Here is a 16,408-nt window from a genome sequence, read left to right as displayed (position 1 = left end):
CTCGATTTTTTGAAGGTTTTATCTCTGCGAATAAGAAATTAAATCTGAATTCCACTTGACTGAAGTCTAATCTTTCTGTGTTGATAAATAACACAACTTTATACCCTTATTTCGTTTGCTTAGATAAAAGGACTAGCAATGTCATTGACAACTGGTGGTACTTTGTCACTTTGTCAATTCATAAATTCGAAAAACTCATTTGATCACCATAAGCCGTTCTTGCTCCATTTTTAATAACGAGTCTGTATTTGTCTTGCCACGATATCTGAACATTTGAGGCCTATTGCGACCCCATGAGATCAGTATTTTGGGTTACGTCTGCTGTGTCATGATGAGAATCGATGGGAATCCTTTCTGACAATGTCCAAACTCGTACTTATGTTTTTTTTAAATTCATAAACTGATGAGCCTGTTTTAAAATCACAATTTTTTCTTTACCTTAACTAAGACCCTATAACAAAAGCCCTGTTTTAGGCTTAATGGCCTCTATTGAATCATAAACTAAGTCTTTTATTCAACGGAATGTGAAATGAGCACCCTATCCGATTTCGCGACCCCATTGTCATGGTTACGGCACCAAAGCGAACAAGTAACACTTATTAATCAAAAGTCACAAGTAGAGCCAATGTAAATCAATAATTTTCTATAATTTTAAAGTTATTATTACCTTAACACTTCGTACATGGATCCCTAACGTTTGGAGCTAAGTTTTTGGCCTAGAAAATCGAACGCGTTCTTCGAATTCGCAGGGAATTTGCTCGCGCTATGTTGTCACGAATGGATCTATGTTTCTTCGCTGACATTAGAAGCAAGAAGAGAAAGTACAGACGCTATCGTAAACCTCCTGAATTATTGCCGTTTTCCGTTCGATTAACTGGTCTAAGTGGAGCTGTAAGAGTAGAAGCTTATTTAAAACAACAGAGAGCTAAAGAAAGCAAAAACAAAGAAGAAACGCCAGAGAAAGTTGATCAAGATCAAGGTGAACCGACTGAGGCTCCGGGTCCGACTGGAGGAGAACAAAACCAAACAGTTTTAAACAATTTATATAAACTTGGAAACGACTTAAAACAGGAATCCGAGGAAAAGAAAACCGAAAAAAAGAATATTCACCTTCCTAATATCAGCTTAAGACACTTCGGGAACACGGGGATCAAAAGTTTTGAGCAACTTGAAGGTGATGACGAGGAAGAGGACACTCAAAGATTTTTATTCGAGGAAAACAAATTTGCCGCTCCGAACTTACTCGCACAACTAGGAAAACTAATTGATTTTGTTCACGGAAAACAAGTCGAAGAACTTGAAGATATTTTATCTACAAGTAGTCAATTGTCTGGCAGTCCTGTGTTAATAGAGGAACCAGAGGCCGAGGTTACAGAAACCTTGCGTAGTGGAGGTGTTGTTATTCAATTACCGGACGATTTGAGTCAAAAACTTTTAAATAATTACGAGGGTCTAAGTGCTAATGCTGTTTATGTGAAAAGAGAATGGCAGACTGCTAGTTATAGAGAGCAGGCAATTCTTCAAAAAAGATTAGGAACTACAGACGTGCAGCAATTTTTAGAAGGACAAAAACCAGATACTACAAACCAAGTTACAGCAACAACGATGGATGCTGTAAACAAGAAAGACAATGAAAATATTAAAAGTTCCGAATCGAAAGACGCCTTGAAAAAGCCAGTGAAAAAGGATGGAGAATCTAATGAATTGATTGGGAATAAATCATCAATGAACAAGGAGTTTGTACACGAAGGAGCTGCTTCACAAATATTATCTCAAAGGAGAGAGTCCAGGGCTTCGAATGTATTTATTAAACCAAAAACAAGAATTGAAAAGTTCAAGTATTATGCTGATAAAGGAGGTAAGACTTTTAGAATTTTTTCTTAACTGATTACAAATATTTTAAAGGTGAGAAAAAAGATAACTTGCAGTACATTTTTAACAGTAATATGAAAAACTACAATGTGTTAAAATATGCAAAGTTAAAATGATGAAGTTGTAAAAGTAAACAATTCATTATCCTAATTTTCCAAGGCGTTTATTTTGATAAGTGCGCGCTAGATAATTGTAAAATTTTAATATATCGTATTTCGTCCTCGTTATTTCACTCGCTGTCTATCATCTATCATATGCCATCGCCAACAATTAAAATCTCTCGCCGTAATATTTTTTTCGCAATTTTTTTCCGAGTTTTTTGGCATATACTTAAATTTAACAAAAACGAATTTGAAGTAAAATATTGAATGATTTTGACGTGAGTGTACAAACTTATGGCGCATCGTAAAATCATCAAGAGACTGGGGAAAACAATTAGGAAAAAATTATATGTCGTGAAAGAATTTTCCATTTAGTTGCCTGAAGTTTTAAATTTTATGTTTTTACCTATTGAGATACGTGAAGCTTTTTTTCCTTCGTCGTTGACAGAATTGAAAGTTATAAATATTTGCTCACGCTTAGTTCTTGTCATATGCACTATTTCTTTTCAAGAGCTGGTTCAGAGGGCAAGAAGGCTGACAACCAGCTTAATTAATACGTCCAAATTACCTGCGTGATAAAAATGCCAAATTCGATAAAGAAATTCATAACATCCTGCAATTGTGCTCTTTTGCGGTTTGACCTTGCCGTCAGATGGTTCGGTTCTACAGATCTATATGCAGTACTCCTTTTCATAGTTCACTTGTGCTAATTTCTACCAATATTTCAGGAATTTTTGCGCCTTTTGAAGTACTGTAGAGCGTCTATAGAAACCTCTTCTCGCGCGCTCAACTTCTGTAAGCGACCAGTTGTCAAAGAGCCCAGAGACTTGAACTAATAATATTCATACCTCTATGAAACGGTCAACATATTCAGCGACCAATTCTCAAGCGCGTAAAGAACCAAAGAGACTTGCACTCATAACTCATACCTCTATGAAAACTGCAAACCTCTATTTAGCGACCACTTATCAAACGCGTAAAGAACCAGAGAGATTTGCAATAATAATTCATACCTCTATTAAACGGCAAATATATATAGCGACCATTTGAGCGATTTGTCCTGTTGCCAACTCTTGTTTATTCATCCACTTTTATTATATGTTAACAGAATCTTTAGCCAGCACTCCTGTCAGAACAAGAAAAACATCAACCCAGATACACAATCTAGGATATAGTGGTGCTGGATATAGTAGTGGTGGAGGAGGTGGTGGTGGTGGTGGAGGTGCTACACCTGGTGGCATTGGCCGCGGTGGTAGCAGTGTCCCAAGAGGAAGTATAGTACCCGACCATGTCTACTTCGAAGATCAAACGTTTGATGAAGAATTCAAAGAAACGTCTGAAGGTAATATTTCCTAATAGCATTCTGCCTGAAATGTTTTATCGCCATTCAGAGACCCGAGTAAATGTTAGGTCCATTTAGCATCGGTTTTTTATATCTAACATACTTATATTACGACTGAGAAGTATTTCCCAACATATATTGATAAATACGTTATAAATGTAACATAATTTTATAGCGTTTGTTGTAAGCCAGAGGTTTGTAGTAATAATTTTGCGATCTTTCCACTCACTTCCGTTCCTTTCTTCTCCTCTGATTGCCCAGATAGCTTTAAGGAGCATGTTGCATGGAGCATTGCAGCGCGTGTATACTCCCTTCAGCGCAGTTTTTTTCGTTTCTTTTTGTGGCAACGATTGCGTCTTTGTTGCACCGTGAAGCAATCTTGCAACTGACTCGTATCGCAACGCTGATTGCGAGACAAGTTGCAGAGAAAATTGCTCCGTGTGATCGCGCCTTTAATATCCCAGGAAACTCTATTGTATGTTCCTCTCTTGTAACCTTAACCATGAATCGCTTATTATATTTTATTCCTTATCTTATCATTTGATGTGTAGTTCCTTCAGTACAAATGCAAGCACCAGGTCAGCCTTCTGTCATCAACTTCTCTTTGCTATCGAAACAGTGTGAAGACAGAGGTAAGCTATTGTTGTGAATAACAATGTAATTTATTGTAAGAGCAGCTTTCGCATGACTGTGAAAAAACTCAGTGCCGTAAGCTTGCCGTGCCGTGACCGTAATGCTTTCTAGAATTTCAATTGGTTAATTTTTTTCTTGCGTGATGTGATTGGTCTGACAGCTGTGACCGTGGCGTGACCGTGTCCGCGCCGTGTTTATGTCGTGTTCTGGGTATTTGATTGGATGGAGAGTAAATTTTCGCCGGAGCAATGTGATTAGTCTGACCTATTTCCTGCCGTGTCCGGCACGACCGTGTTCGTTCCTTGAGCTTTTCACAGTCATATGAAAACTGCTTTATGGCTTTGAAAAATGACGGCGCACGAACAATGCTTGTTGCACCTTCCTTCCGTACCAATTTACAGACACTCCCATAATAAGGACGCCTCTCACGAACACTAGTTTTTGTCCCATCAGTTTTAACTTGGTTCGTCCTTGGAAATGTATACTTTCTTAATGGGGATACCCTTGTTAAGGCCACTTTTCTCGTCCCAGTGGATTGCACTTACTTTAAAATAAATCCCCTTATTACGACCACCCTGTTAATACGGACACCTACGCCGATCCAGTGGTGTCCATTTTAACTGCGTTTGACCGTGGCATTAATACTCCTTTAATAAGGACACCTTTCTATAACGGTCACGGTTTTATAACGGTCACTTGCATTTGTCCCAGTGGATCACATTTACTCCGGCTCAAATTAATCACCCTATTAATACGGACACCCTTTTAATACGGACACCTTGTCCTGTCTCTCAGACCAGGTGTTCGTAATAAAGTAATTCCACTGCTACTGTTACTTTTGATATATTGAGTTCTATGCATTTTCCTTTATTTTTCGTAGGATGGATTGTACACCAGTCAGACGCAGATGATCTGGAAAGAACGACCATGATAGAATGGGCAAGGGCAAGGCTGCTACAAGTCATAAAGGAAAGGTGGGCTATTGCGAAAATGAGTGTTGTGTTAATCGGCATGCGTTTCTTGATAGTACAAAACCCTGTCTTAGCATGCACCTTCCCCGTTATAAGTATCAAAGATACAATTCAATTCTTTGAAAATTTGTTGAACCTAAATTTGTTCGCTATTCACAGAGACGAAGCGGAAATAAGAGCCAAGGAACTAGGAGATGATGGCCCCGTTGTTCAAAAGTTTTATGGCGATTCACAACTCGAGGCTGCCATGAAATACAAAAAGGGAGTCTCATGGGCAAAAAGATGGAAAAAAATGACTGAGAATGAGAAAAAAGCGAAGTTCCTGATTGGAATTCCTGATGGCACGACGTATTGCTAGTATCCTAACTATGATATTATCAATGAATTATGATATCACCAATGAATAATGCTCATAAAGCTTTTTAAATAGAATGGATTAACATTTGTATTTCTGGGTTTCACATTATATAATTTTTGAAGCCATCATGAAAGTCCTTTTATCTCATTATCTGCTCCAAATGGTTGTCAAACACTGACCATCATGTCAACCAGAAAGAATGCGATTGATAACTTGTGACAGTTGGAGAACTTTCTGCACGAGACAGGAAATGACATTAAGTGAGACCCAGCAATAAATCTGTTTTAGGATGCAGTCAATTTTGCGTAAATGCGCAGCAAATATTTTCCACCAGCGTCATTATGTTAGCCATTATGTTTTCATGCGGTTTTATCCTTACATCATAACATAGCTATCCATCAGGTCGTGTAGCTGTTTGTGCCATCAGGTCAGGTGTAGGGCTACCGGGAAAGTATACCTTTGTATATGGTGACACTGACGATCAACCGATGCTTGCTTCCTTTTTACCCACTGGTGTAGGATGTTGCTACAGTGATACTGGGAGTATCAAGTACGTTTTGTTTAATTGACATACAATCTCCTGCAAAATAAAATGTGCCACCTAGTATTGTGGATGACCATCCCCACCCCCCCCCCCCTCCTAGCAATGTTGTCTCGCATGCATTTTACCAGCCACCCGCTTTATAGGCCAGAAAATTTCATAGACTAACATTAAAGAGGAAAAATGGCAGATTATCAATGCAGAAGATTGTAGCGTTTTTATTTTAAAGAAATTTATCGCTATGGTTGGTAACGGATGAAAAGTTATGCCACCATATTAAGCAGATTCTCCGACCTTTCATGCTACTCGTGCTACTATCCCTTTCCAGTTTCGTCGTCCTTGTCATTGTTGCTGCTGTTGTTACTACACGTTGCCACGTGCACTTCTTCTATCTTTCCCACTGTTTTTTTCTGCAACGAATCAAGTTTCCAAACCACTACTTTCAGCATCATCTCCCTCTCTTGACTCGCGCAATCTTTCCCTTTGAAAAAACGTGCATCTCCAAACACCAGATTTGGCTGAAATAGTCACCCAAAACAGATCTCTTTAATACGAACAGCTCTCTCATACGGACACTTCGCTCCATTCCTCTATCTTGTCTATGACGAGAAGGTTGCTTATTTTTCAGGTTTATTGCTACCCACAAATTCGGATCCTTGATGGAGGAGGTGAGTTCCAAAAAAGATCCACTAAGTTTTTCATCTAGTAATGTAATAGTTACATGTCTGGTTTACTATATTTTGTAGGATGGTAAAGTGGAAAAGAAATGGAAGTGGCCTTTGGGTAAACTACAGTCTCCAGTCGTCGTATCGGTGAGCAAATTACTTCAAAGAATCTTTTAACTAAATAGATAAGCAAGGACAAGCCAAAGGAACTGCATTCGTTGACCTCAAATTAAAATCATAAATTTGATTTCGACATCAAATATTATTACTTTCCCAATACGTTATGATCTGCATCCCCCAGTAACCGACCGCGACTTTCTATTTCCACAGCTCAATCAACATATCAACTTAAGATGCATAAGCCAAACAGGGCTGACCTTATACTTCAGCTGTCAGAATGAATCGACGAAGTTCCAAGTAGGGATGGCTAATGGTGCAAAAACAGTACGCATTGAAGAGCTGGTAAGGACCGAATAGCTTTATAGAGCAGTTTTTGTATGACTGTGAAAAGCTCACATCAGGAACACCGTCGTGACACGGCAAAGCATAAGCCAGACCATCTTTCCCCTCATAAAAAAGGAAAGGATTAGAGAAAATTTTTCCACCATCCTTAAAACCGAACCACTTTATTTAAATCCAGACCACTGTCCAAATGATGGCTACGGCCTTAAATTATGGAAGTAAATAGGTATCGCTATTCCAAGGCATAGCGCTAAGGTATTTGTCCTTCTTCTTAACTTTAATTTTGCTTTATTTTTCAAGGGTTATCTGCAGACCGAAAATAAGTTCACTTCTCTCGCTGCCATTCAGGTAAGTCTTAAATATTCGAACCTCGTTATGGACATACGGTACTATTTTTCTTCACAACTGTCGCGCGCAACAAGTTTTAGCTGCCATTTACAGTCGTTAGCAAGTTGTACGGTCGATTTACACAAAACGTTTGCGCGCGACAGCTGTAAGGAAAAATTGTACCGTATAAATTGGCCCAAGATTAAGAGAGGGAAACTTCGAAACCAGAAGTTTTAGTCGTTTTTTCATCAATCGCAACAACAAACAAAAAGAGCGCACGTGCGCACTAGTTGACGCAAGGGAGTAGGTAAGGTAAAATTTAAACTGCATACGGTTTCTAAAAACAGCCAAACCTGGAATTCGCATGGAGCGCGCGATATTAAGGAGTTTCCCTCTCTTATTTATACTCTCTCGATTGGCCTGGATACAACATTCAGTGCTCTATTACAAACACTTAGCTTTGTTTAAGAATATACCCTTTTTTTAGGGGCACTTTGCTCCCTTTCGTCGGTGACCATTTTAGACACTCAGGTTTTGTTGTACATCTTCTGCTCCGCCTTAGACTTGAAGATAGAAACAGATAACAGTGATGACTGATTACCGGACTTTTCCATTGACCATTTGATTTATATTTCATAGTCGATTAAAGTGAAACCAAAGAAAAAGGAAAAAAGAAAACGAGCACAGGTACGTAATTTTTCATGATAGTACTTTCTTTCATTCACAAATATCATATATAGTTTTAGGATCTCAATAGCGTCGTATTATTTTCTCTGTCTCCGATATCCTTCCGATATCAGACAATCCAATAGAAGCATTTTTAAAAAGAATCTTTCGTCTGTTGGACCCTAACCATTTTTATTTGGTAATTAATTCATTAGAAGGTATACTTAGATCTTGTTATTATATATTTGTTTATACGATTTTAAAGTAGTGGTATTATATTTTTATTCGGCTTTCATGAAAAACAATTAGTAAATTGATTAAACCGTTTTCCGAGGTAAAATAAAGTATTCTCTCTCTCTCTGTGTTTTCCTGACTCAGAGGGTTTTGGGGATCTCAATAGCATCGTCTTATTCTCTCTTTCTCCCTCCGTCCTTCTCCCTAACCTCTATCGTTTAACTTCATGTTTGCATTGCTCGTTAAACTTGTATAATTCTGGTGAGTGCGCAAGTAAGTAATTTTATTCATTAATAATAAAGAAACAACCAAAGGTAGAAGCGATCACGGAAGAAATCCTGGAGGATCGTCGAAAAGAACTGGAGGAGAAGTTTCCAGAAAGAAAAGAAATCGAAACGGATGCACCATGGCAACTGGACCTGATGAAACTTCAACGAAAAGTCAAGTAAGTAATTCGTATGGAAAATGTTCGACCATAAGTAAATAGATGCGGACACCCCTTATTAAGCGGACACCAGGCAATGTACAAAAGGTGTCCTTCTAATAGAGGTACCACCATATTTACTGTAAAACAAACCTCTATTCATAAGACACCCTTTATTAAGTAGACAAAAAGAAATGAACTAAGAGAAGGAATCCCCACGCCCCATCCTAAGCACTGATGCTTTTTTTAGAATTTTCAATGCTATTTTTAGAATCATTCATTTGATCGTTTGTTTTTCTGTACGCGCGTACTGTGCGCGCTCTACCCTGTTTGCTCATGTTTTCTTGCGCTTTAAAAAAAAGAACAGCCTAGCTAGCTAGAGCGAGCACAGTATGATGGCAAAACTAACGATGGCAAATCTGATTACAAAATTAGCATCAAACGTTGCTTACAAGCATGAATACCAGAGATTCCATCCCTAGTTCATTTTCTCTTGGGAGACACTAGGCAAGTTACCGAAAGCAAGTAACCGAAGGTGTCCACTTAATAGATGTACTACTGTATTTTCCCTTTTAATGTCATTTCTACTATGTTGAAGGAATTTGGTCTATGATTGGATGGACCATTATCGCATCTCTGTCGGAATAACTGCTCCCCACCGTGCATCAAGTCGAGCTCAACAAAGACGCCTTTTAGCTCATTCAGCCAGGTCCCTCCCAGGGGCTATGCCATCGGGAATGCAACGTACCCATGGTATTCCTTCAGGACGCTCCCCCTCAGCTCCTCCTATACCAAGGGCTAAAGCCATGACAAAGTTCGGAAGCAGACGTGGAACGCCTTCTCCCTCACGGTCATCGCATTCAGCGGTGACAGGATCACGGACTGACAGGCCGTTTGACGGCGATGCGAGTAAAGGAGTCACTATTGACATCCCACAAGACGGGTACAGTGGCGTGTACCATGGGAAAACTGGTTCTATCGCTAGCGGGTAAGTCCTGTTTCTATGAAGTTTCTTTCTTCTTGTATTTAAGTATAAAAAAGCAACTCTCTTATTCTGCAGTCAAAGTAATCAAGGGTGGTGGTGTGGCGGACTAACAGTAGTGCACCTCATCTCTTGGGACTCGGGTTTCATTCCTGGATTCAGCAATACATGTGAATTAAGTTCATTGGGTGATCTCTCCTTTCAATCCAAGGTTTTTCTTTCGGTTCTCCGTATTCCCTTCCTCCGCAAAAGCCAACACACCAAATTTCAATGCGATCTGTGAGTTAACAATGCCCTGACTTAGCTAAACAATCAACCATTTATCGAACCCGCCTTAAATAATCTATGTGCTGATCTAAGGGACGGATTAGATACTTGAGGGAGAAGGGGCGTTGCGTAAATCCCCCCTCCTCACCCCCAAAAAAATCGAACAAGCAATTCACCTACGAAAAAATATCGCGCAACATCTCTTTTCAGTAAAACAATATCGAACAAACACACGCACGAAAAAAAGTTATCTAATGGTCCATCCTTAATGGCTTGCCAGATTCTGCTTTATGTCAGTACCACTCTATCACTAGGGATACAGTTCTGGTACTTGCTATATGCCATGATTTCATAATGACCAATAATTTTCTTTCTCTTGTTTTTAAGGTCTCGAAGTCACAGCATGGCCTTAAGTCGTGTCCCATTTCGTTGTGGTATCGCACAACAACCTCGTTCCGTTACTCCACCAAAAAGCGGATGTTGTGTGTATCCTTTTTTATTCTCCATTATTTGTTTATTGTTTGTTTTCTTCGATAAAACTTTACTTCGTAAAGCCTCATTTCTTTTGTTACTTGACGGTCATAGTGTATTGGTTTACATAATGATTTAGAAGTACGTAGTTAGGCTAGTACAGATGGAGTTGCACTTTTGCACTACACTTTTAGACTAAAGACGATCCTTAACCAAAGAATAGTGCTCTTCGTGCTGAAATATTAGGCGATCAATATCCGCAATGCAGGTACAGTAGTTACTGTATTATTATAAATAAATCCACTATTTTACCTATAAAAAGATGGAATTTCTGGGTTGCCTATTTATACTGAACTCCTTGGCTAAATTAAGATGGCACGTTAAGAACAGATGGATTCAATTGAAAAATTGTTACCCGACAAACTATTGATGGGATGTTCCTTGAAAATAGATAGGATCTTCCCTGATGTCCAAAGAAGATAATGGGATGTTTACTTACGAAAAACCTGAAAATTATTTCATACACCCTCTCTCTTTCAACAGGTGTGATCGTCGCAGAATACCTCTCATTACCGATCTGGAATATGATATTTTCATACGAGAACATGTTGCCAAAACACAAATGGTCGTAGTTAGTGTAACATCTTCATCGTAAGTATTTCCCGCACATACCAACTAACATGTTCCACATCAAAAGCCTGAAAGTAAGAAAATTATGTTTGCTTTGTTTAGATTCCCAGATGCTAACCCATGTGATTCGATGCTCGATAAGTTGTTCTACGAGGGAAACAGAAACCGTTCCATACCATGTGTTCAGGTATGCTTTAGCATTCTGATGCTTATGAAGCTCACAACCCTTAAGATTTCATTCCATGTTTTTGAATTGACAGACCATTCTTTTAGAGCTCAAATTAAATTGATGTTTTAAAATTATTCATAGCGTACGGAGAACTTATCTAATTGACCTGACTTTTGGTCTGCGCTTCTTTTACTTGAAGATGGCATATTTTGGACCGACAAAATATTTCGCTAATTTGTTTAGGTCAAATGTATTTATACCAGTCTTGATAGTAGCATTTTCTTATTTTTGTACTGTACAGATCTTTCCAGGCATCATCAGTATCATCAACATTATCATCATCATCATCATCGTCATCATCATTATCATCTCATCATCATCAACGTCATCATTATCATCTCATCATCATCAACATCATCATCATCATCTATTCTCGTATCACTAGACTTTAATATTCCTTATCCATTGATTATTTTATCCTTCTCCAGTTTCTTTTACGCAATATTAGTTACTCCAATAAGCTTTCTCCCTCTCCGTCTGCACTGTCCTTCTTCAGCTAGGCCAGTCACCATCACTTGCACATAGCCCCCGTATTCTAGTTACTCCACCCAGCTTTACTCCTCTCCGTCTGAACTGTCCTTCTTCAGCTAGGCCAGTCACCATCACCTGCACATAGCCCCCGTATCCCAGTTACTCCATCCACCTTTCTCCCTCTCCGTCTGCACTGTCCTTCTTCAGCTACGACAGTCACCATCACTTGCACATAGCCCCCATATTCCAGTTACTCCACACAGCTTTCTTCCTCTTGTTTTCACTGTCCTTCTCAAGCTACGCCAGTCAGCATCACTTGCACATAGCCCCCATATTCTAGTTACTCCACACAGCTTTCTTCCTCCTTGTCTGCACTGTCCTTCTCCAGCTCGGCCAGTCACCATCTCTTGCACATAGACCCCATATTCTAGTTACTCCACACAGCTTTCTTCCTCCTTGTCTGCACTGTCCTTCTCCAGCTCGGCCAGCCACCATCTCTTGCACACGCCCCCCACATTCCAATTACTACACACAGCTTTCTTCCTCTCCGTTTGCTCTGTCCTTCTCCAGCTAGGCATGTCACCATCACTTGCACATAGCCCCCATATTCCATTTACTCTACCCACCTTTCTCCCTCTCCGTCTGCACTGTCCTTCTTTAGCTAGGCCAGTCACCATCGCTTGAACATAAGCGCATATGTGCAGAATAACTGCTGGATAATGTATATACGTTATTGGTGATGCATTAATTTATATCATGATCTTATTTTTTCCCAACTCTCAGGCTCGTCATGATCCATACCGTCTCTTACGATACGACATAGCCATTGCTGCACTTGATACAGACCATGCGCAGCCGCTATTGCTCACCAGACATAACGCTGTTCCTGGAATGTTCCTGGTAAGAACCCAGTTGTTTAGAAATCGCTATATCCTATTTGCTGTTTTTTGCAAGTTATGTCATCGCGGCCATGTTGGAGGTCTTAAACAAAATATTTCTCATTAGCCTCCATTGTTAGTACCACCAACATGGCTGCTACGTCTTTGACTTCTGACGTCCTCTGACTATCTTGGAATTGATTGGCTACCGGCCATCAATAGATCTTTCAGTTAAAAGATTGCGACTTCGTTTCTCATCAATCCTTGTTCGCCAAAACACCATTACCCAGGAACTGATAAAAGGGACACTAAAAATATGCAAAAATCGTCAATATGTTATTAAGTTGCCTTTTTGTTTTGAGCATTTATCTTGTAACTATTGTGTCTGCGTACGAAAAATGGCAAATCTAAAGTACAGCAAGCTCGTACTCGTGCTCAGTTGAATAATATATTACACAGTCATTCAATCTATAGTATAGAGGCTTTGCACCATAACGTGATAGCAGCCATGACAGGAGGCAGGAACAATTAAATCTGGTCTAATCTGATTTACATGTGAAAAAAATTCATTTTCCCAGGTGAAAAATACCCTATTGTCGTGCCTCCTGTCATAGAAATCATAATAGTTTCTGCTAATTTTTCTCCTAACTAACATTTTTTCTTTGTATTTCAGATGTATATAGGAGGAAAACTTCTATTTGCTGATCATATTTTCAATGGTTACGGTAACGCCAGGAAAGATTTTTTAAAACAAGTACGTAGTGATTTTTGTAGCATAAAGGAGCATTTAGTATGACTGCGATACCTAGTCATGGTACAAACGACCAAGTCCGTGACTGACGTTGCCATAGTCACGTGCCCACTACTTACGCAACAGATATCATCACTAGGGCAGTTTGCGCATGACTGTGAAAAGCTGGGTGCCGTATAAGCGTGCCGTGCCGTGACCTTGATGTTTTCAAGAATTTTGATTGGCTGATTTTTTTTGCGCAATTTGATTCTCAGCACCATTAAGGCATGGCTCTTTTGAGGAAGTGATGGGAAATCAGTTATTTATTCATATCTTTGACAGTTTACTATAAATCCTTCCCAAATTTGGCTCGTAGTAGTAATTCTTCAAGGCAAGCAATTACCGCATATCTGTTACCATGGAAACCAGGTCACGTGACCACAAGGCCGCCATCTTGGAATTTTTTAAAAAATCGTTTGTAATCGTATTGAAACTACTTCAAAAGTCCTGAAAATCCATATTCCTTTTGATATTTGCAATACCTATATGGATCTAATTGGATATCTTGGAAATTATATTAAGTTTAATTTTTAGAATATTTAGGATATTTTTTGGAAAAAATAGAAAATATTCTAAAAATTAAACTTAAAATAATTTCCAAGATATCCAATTAGATCCATATAGGTATTGTAAATATGAATAGTAATCTGCATTTTCATGACTTTTAAAGATGTTTCGGTACGTTTACAAACGGCTTGTTTAAAAATCCAAGATGGCGGCCTTGTGGTCACGTGACTTAGTTTCCATGGTAACCAAGGCTCTAAGGTTCCTTCTTTTCACAAAAGACATTAACTTGCCAAGTTTGGGGAAGATTCGTAGAAAACTGGCTATGATATAGCTAATCAGTTTTTCATCTGAGAGCCATGCCTTAATGATGCTGAGTTGGTCTGACAGTGTCTGCGCCGTGTTAATGCCATGCTCCAGGTATCTGATTGGATGGATATCTTCTCACAGCCATACGAAAACTGCTCTATCTATCATGACCGTGTCTTGTGGTGACTTAATCTCTAGGCTTAAAAGACTAATTCTAAGATATAACTGAATTCCATTTTCAGATCATGAAAACTCGTAAAGACAGTCTCGCTGGTAACGCATTGCCTTACGACTTCAGGCTCAGTCCAACACGCGGTCGATCAGGTCCCAGGGCAGCTTGGGGAGGAGAGATAGGTGGCCCCAAAATCTCAACTTCGCAACTTGCTATTCACTCTGAAGATAGTTCACGAATCACGTCTGCCAGTACTCAAGATTCGAAGTCTACCACTTCCGTTGATATCAGGTAGGGGATTTTTTGGATGACAATTGAACGACAATATAACTTTTTACCGATACGGCGGCCATAGTGAGGTCTTTTGCTTTAACTAGTGAAGAAATAGAAAACGCGTGCGCGTGCTGCGTGCAGTCATAAAGCACGCGGGGGTTGACAGAACACGAGAGAAGTGTTAGGAGAAGCACGAAGCGTAGCGGAGTGCTTCTGGACACTTCTCGAGTGTTCTGCCAATCCCAAGTGCTTTATAACGGCACACAGCACAGCAAGCAAGTTTTCTATTTCTTTTATAAAATACAAATTTCAATAACCGTTATTTTAGATAGGAATGACGCAACGGAAAGTGCGCGCGCGTGCAATGTGCTCTCATAAAGCACGCGCTCCAAACCAAGACGAGAACTTCAAAAGACAACGGCGCGATCGCTTTTTTTTTTTTTTTTTTTTTTTTTGTGCGCGCGCTGTCCCAAACGTGGTTGACGTTCTCAACAGGATGCCATTTGCAGCATTTTTACGTTCTGTCGACTACGCCTACGTCGAGGACGGAGCGCGCACGAAAAAAATGCGCTTGCGCCGTCCTCTAGACGTTTGCGTCTTGATGCTAATTCTCTCTATTAACACATTATCGGATGCCGGGGGGGGGGGGGGGGGAGGGGCATTACAGAGCAGGTGCATGTTACGTCATTGCCGCCATCTTGGTTGACGATAACAAAGCATTCTTCATTAGCTTCTCTTGTTTTATCAACCAAGATGGCCGCTGCTTCACTGTTACTCATATCTCTCACACTTTATTGGATGCCGCCACTTATTGTATTTACTTAAACTCAATGCTTCATTTTAGAGGATTTGAAATAGCACTGAGAAAGTTCAGGGAATAATAATAACCTGGGGGGTGGGGGGGGGGGGGGAATCCAGTGTCCTCACAGCAAATACAAGACCTATACAACTATACTCACACGCGAGGAATCGAGGTTCTTATCATTCCTTTTAATTACATTGCTCTGTATTTTTACCCATGGTAAAAAAAACAACCGATCTCACGTGGACATATTCAACCTTTGGTACTTCTCAGTATATTTGACTTTGGTATTTCTGTTTTTTTTAGGCGTGGTGCTCAGTCAGCAACCAGCTTCGTTAACCTTGGTCTTTCGATCGACTCTCCATACCCAATGACTCCAAGAAGATTAGACGACCACTTAAAAGAATTACCCAAGCTGAATACAGTCGCATGACAAGTGTGGATAAATAAATAACGTAAAATACAACAATATTTAAAACAAATAATTAAGTTAAATATTAAAATAATAATGGATAAACATATTCTATTTTTGAGATGCTCATTACTGTCATAAATAAGAGATTTATTTTATTGCTAATACTGAATGTGCTGTAATTTTATTTAAAAATATAAATGAAAAAGAGTTTTTACGTTTTCAATTGAACAATAAATGAATATATATGTATATCTTTTGAAATCGTTTTCTCCTTTCATTTATTTTCATGTATTTTTGAAGGGAGGGAGGGAGGGAAGGAGGAAGGGAGGGAGGGAGGAAGGGAGGGAGGGAGGGAGGAAGGGAGGGAGGGAAGGAGGGAAGGAGGGAAGGAGGGAAGGAGGGAAGGAGGGAGGGAGTCAGGGAGGGAGGGATGGATGGATGGGTGGATAGATGGATGGATGGGTGGGTGGGTGGGTGGGTGGATTGATGGATTGGTGGGTGGATGGAAGGGTGGGTGGATGAAGGGTGGGTAGAGGGATGGGTGGTTGGATGAACGGTGAGTGGGTGAAATGAATAAAATATATGGATAAGACAGTTAAGATGGATCGATCTCTCTCTA

At 39.6% G+C, this 16,408-nt stretch overlaps 1 protein-coding gene across 1 annotated transcript; it reads left to right on the top strand.

Moving 5' to 3' along the window:
• The first annotated feature begins 569 nt into the window (after positions 1 to 569).
• LOC116306868 (uncharacterized) lies at positions 570 to 15,984 on the top strand. The gene is made up of 21 exons (XM_089035571.1): positions 570 to 1,858; positions 3,082 to 3,315; positions 3,867 to 3,947; positions 4,829 to 4,922; positions 5,079 to 5,276; positions 5,669 to 5,827; positions 6,447 to 6,486; positions 6,565 to 6,630; positions 6,814 to 6,945; positions 7,246 to 7,293; positions 7,912 to 7,959; positions 8,475 to 8,617; positions 9,195 to 9,584; positions 10,233 to 10,331; positions 10,540 to 10,584; positions 10,860 to 10,967; positions 11,049 to 11,133; positions 12,430 to 12,546; positions 13,198 to 13,278; positions 14,370 to 14,590; positions 15,681 to 15,984. The coding sequence occupies exons 1-21, from the start codon at positions 766 to 768 to the stop codon at positions 15,805 to 15,807; spliced, it is 3,609 nt and encodes a 1,202-aa protein (XP_088891697.1). The 5' UTR covers positions 570 to 765; the 3' UTR covers positions 15,808 to 15,984.
• Positions 15,985 to 16,408: the final 424 nt, after the last annotated feature.

Source organism: Actinia tenebrosa, unplaced genomic scaffold (assembly GCF_029948245.1).
Source record: "Actinia tenebrosa isolate PJP-AT-01 unplaced genomic scaffold, QUT_ActTen_1.0 PGA_scaffold3__52_contigs__length_22856419, whole genome shotgun sequence".
NCBI classification, from domain to species: Eukaryota; Metazoa; Cnidaria; class Anthozoa; order Actiniaria; family Actiniidae; genus Actinia; species Actinia tenebrosa.
The sequence above is the reverse complement of the archived record's forward strand: the minus strand, read 5'-3'. Positions and strand labels throughout refer to the sequence as shown.

Bases quoted from the DNA above. Each gene is read 5' to 3' on its own strand.
- LOC116306868 (XM_089035571.1), top strand. From the start codon at position 766: ATGTTGTCACGAATGGATCTATGTTTCTTCGCTGACATTAGAAGCAAG. The intron at 10,585-10,859 runs GTACAGTAGTTA...CTCTTTCAACAG, and splicing joins GATCAATATCCGCAATGCAG to GTGTGATCGTCGCAGAATAC. The intron at 11,134-12,429 runs GTATGCTTTAGC...CCCAACTCTCAG, and splicing joins GTTCCATACCATGTGTTCAG to GCTCGTCATGATCCATACCG.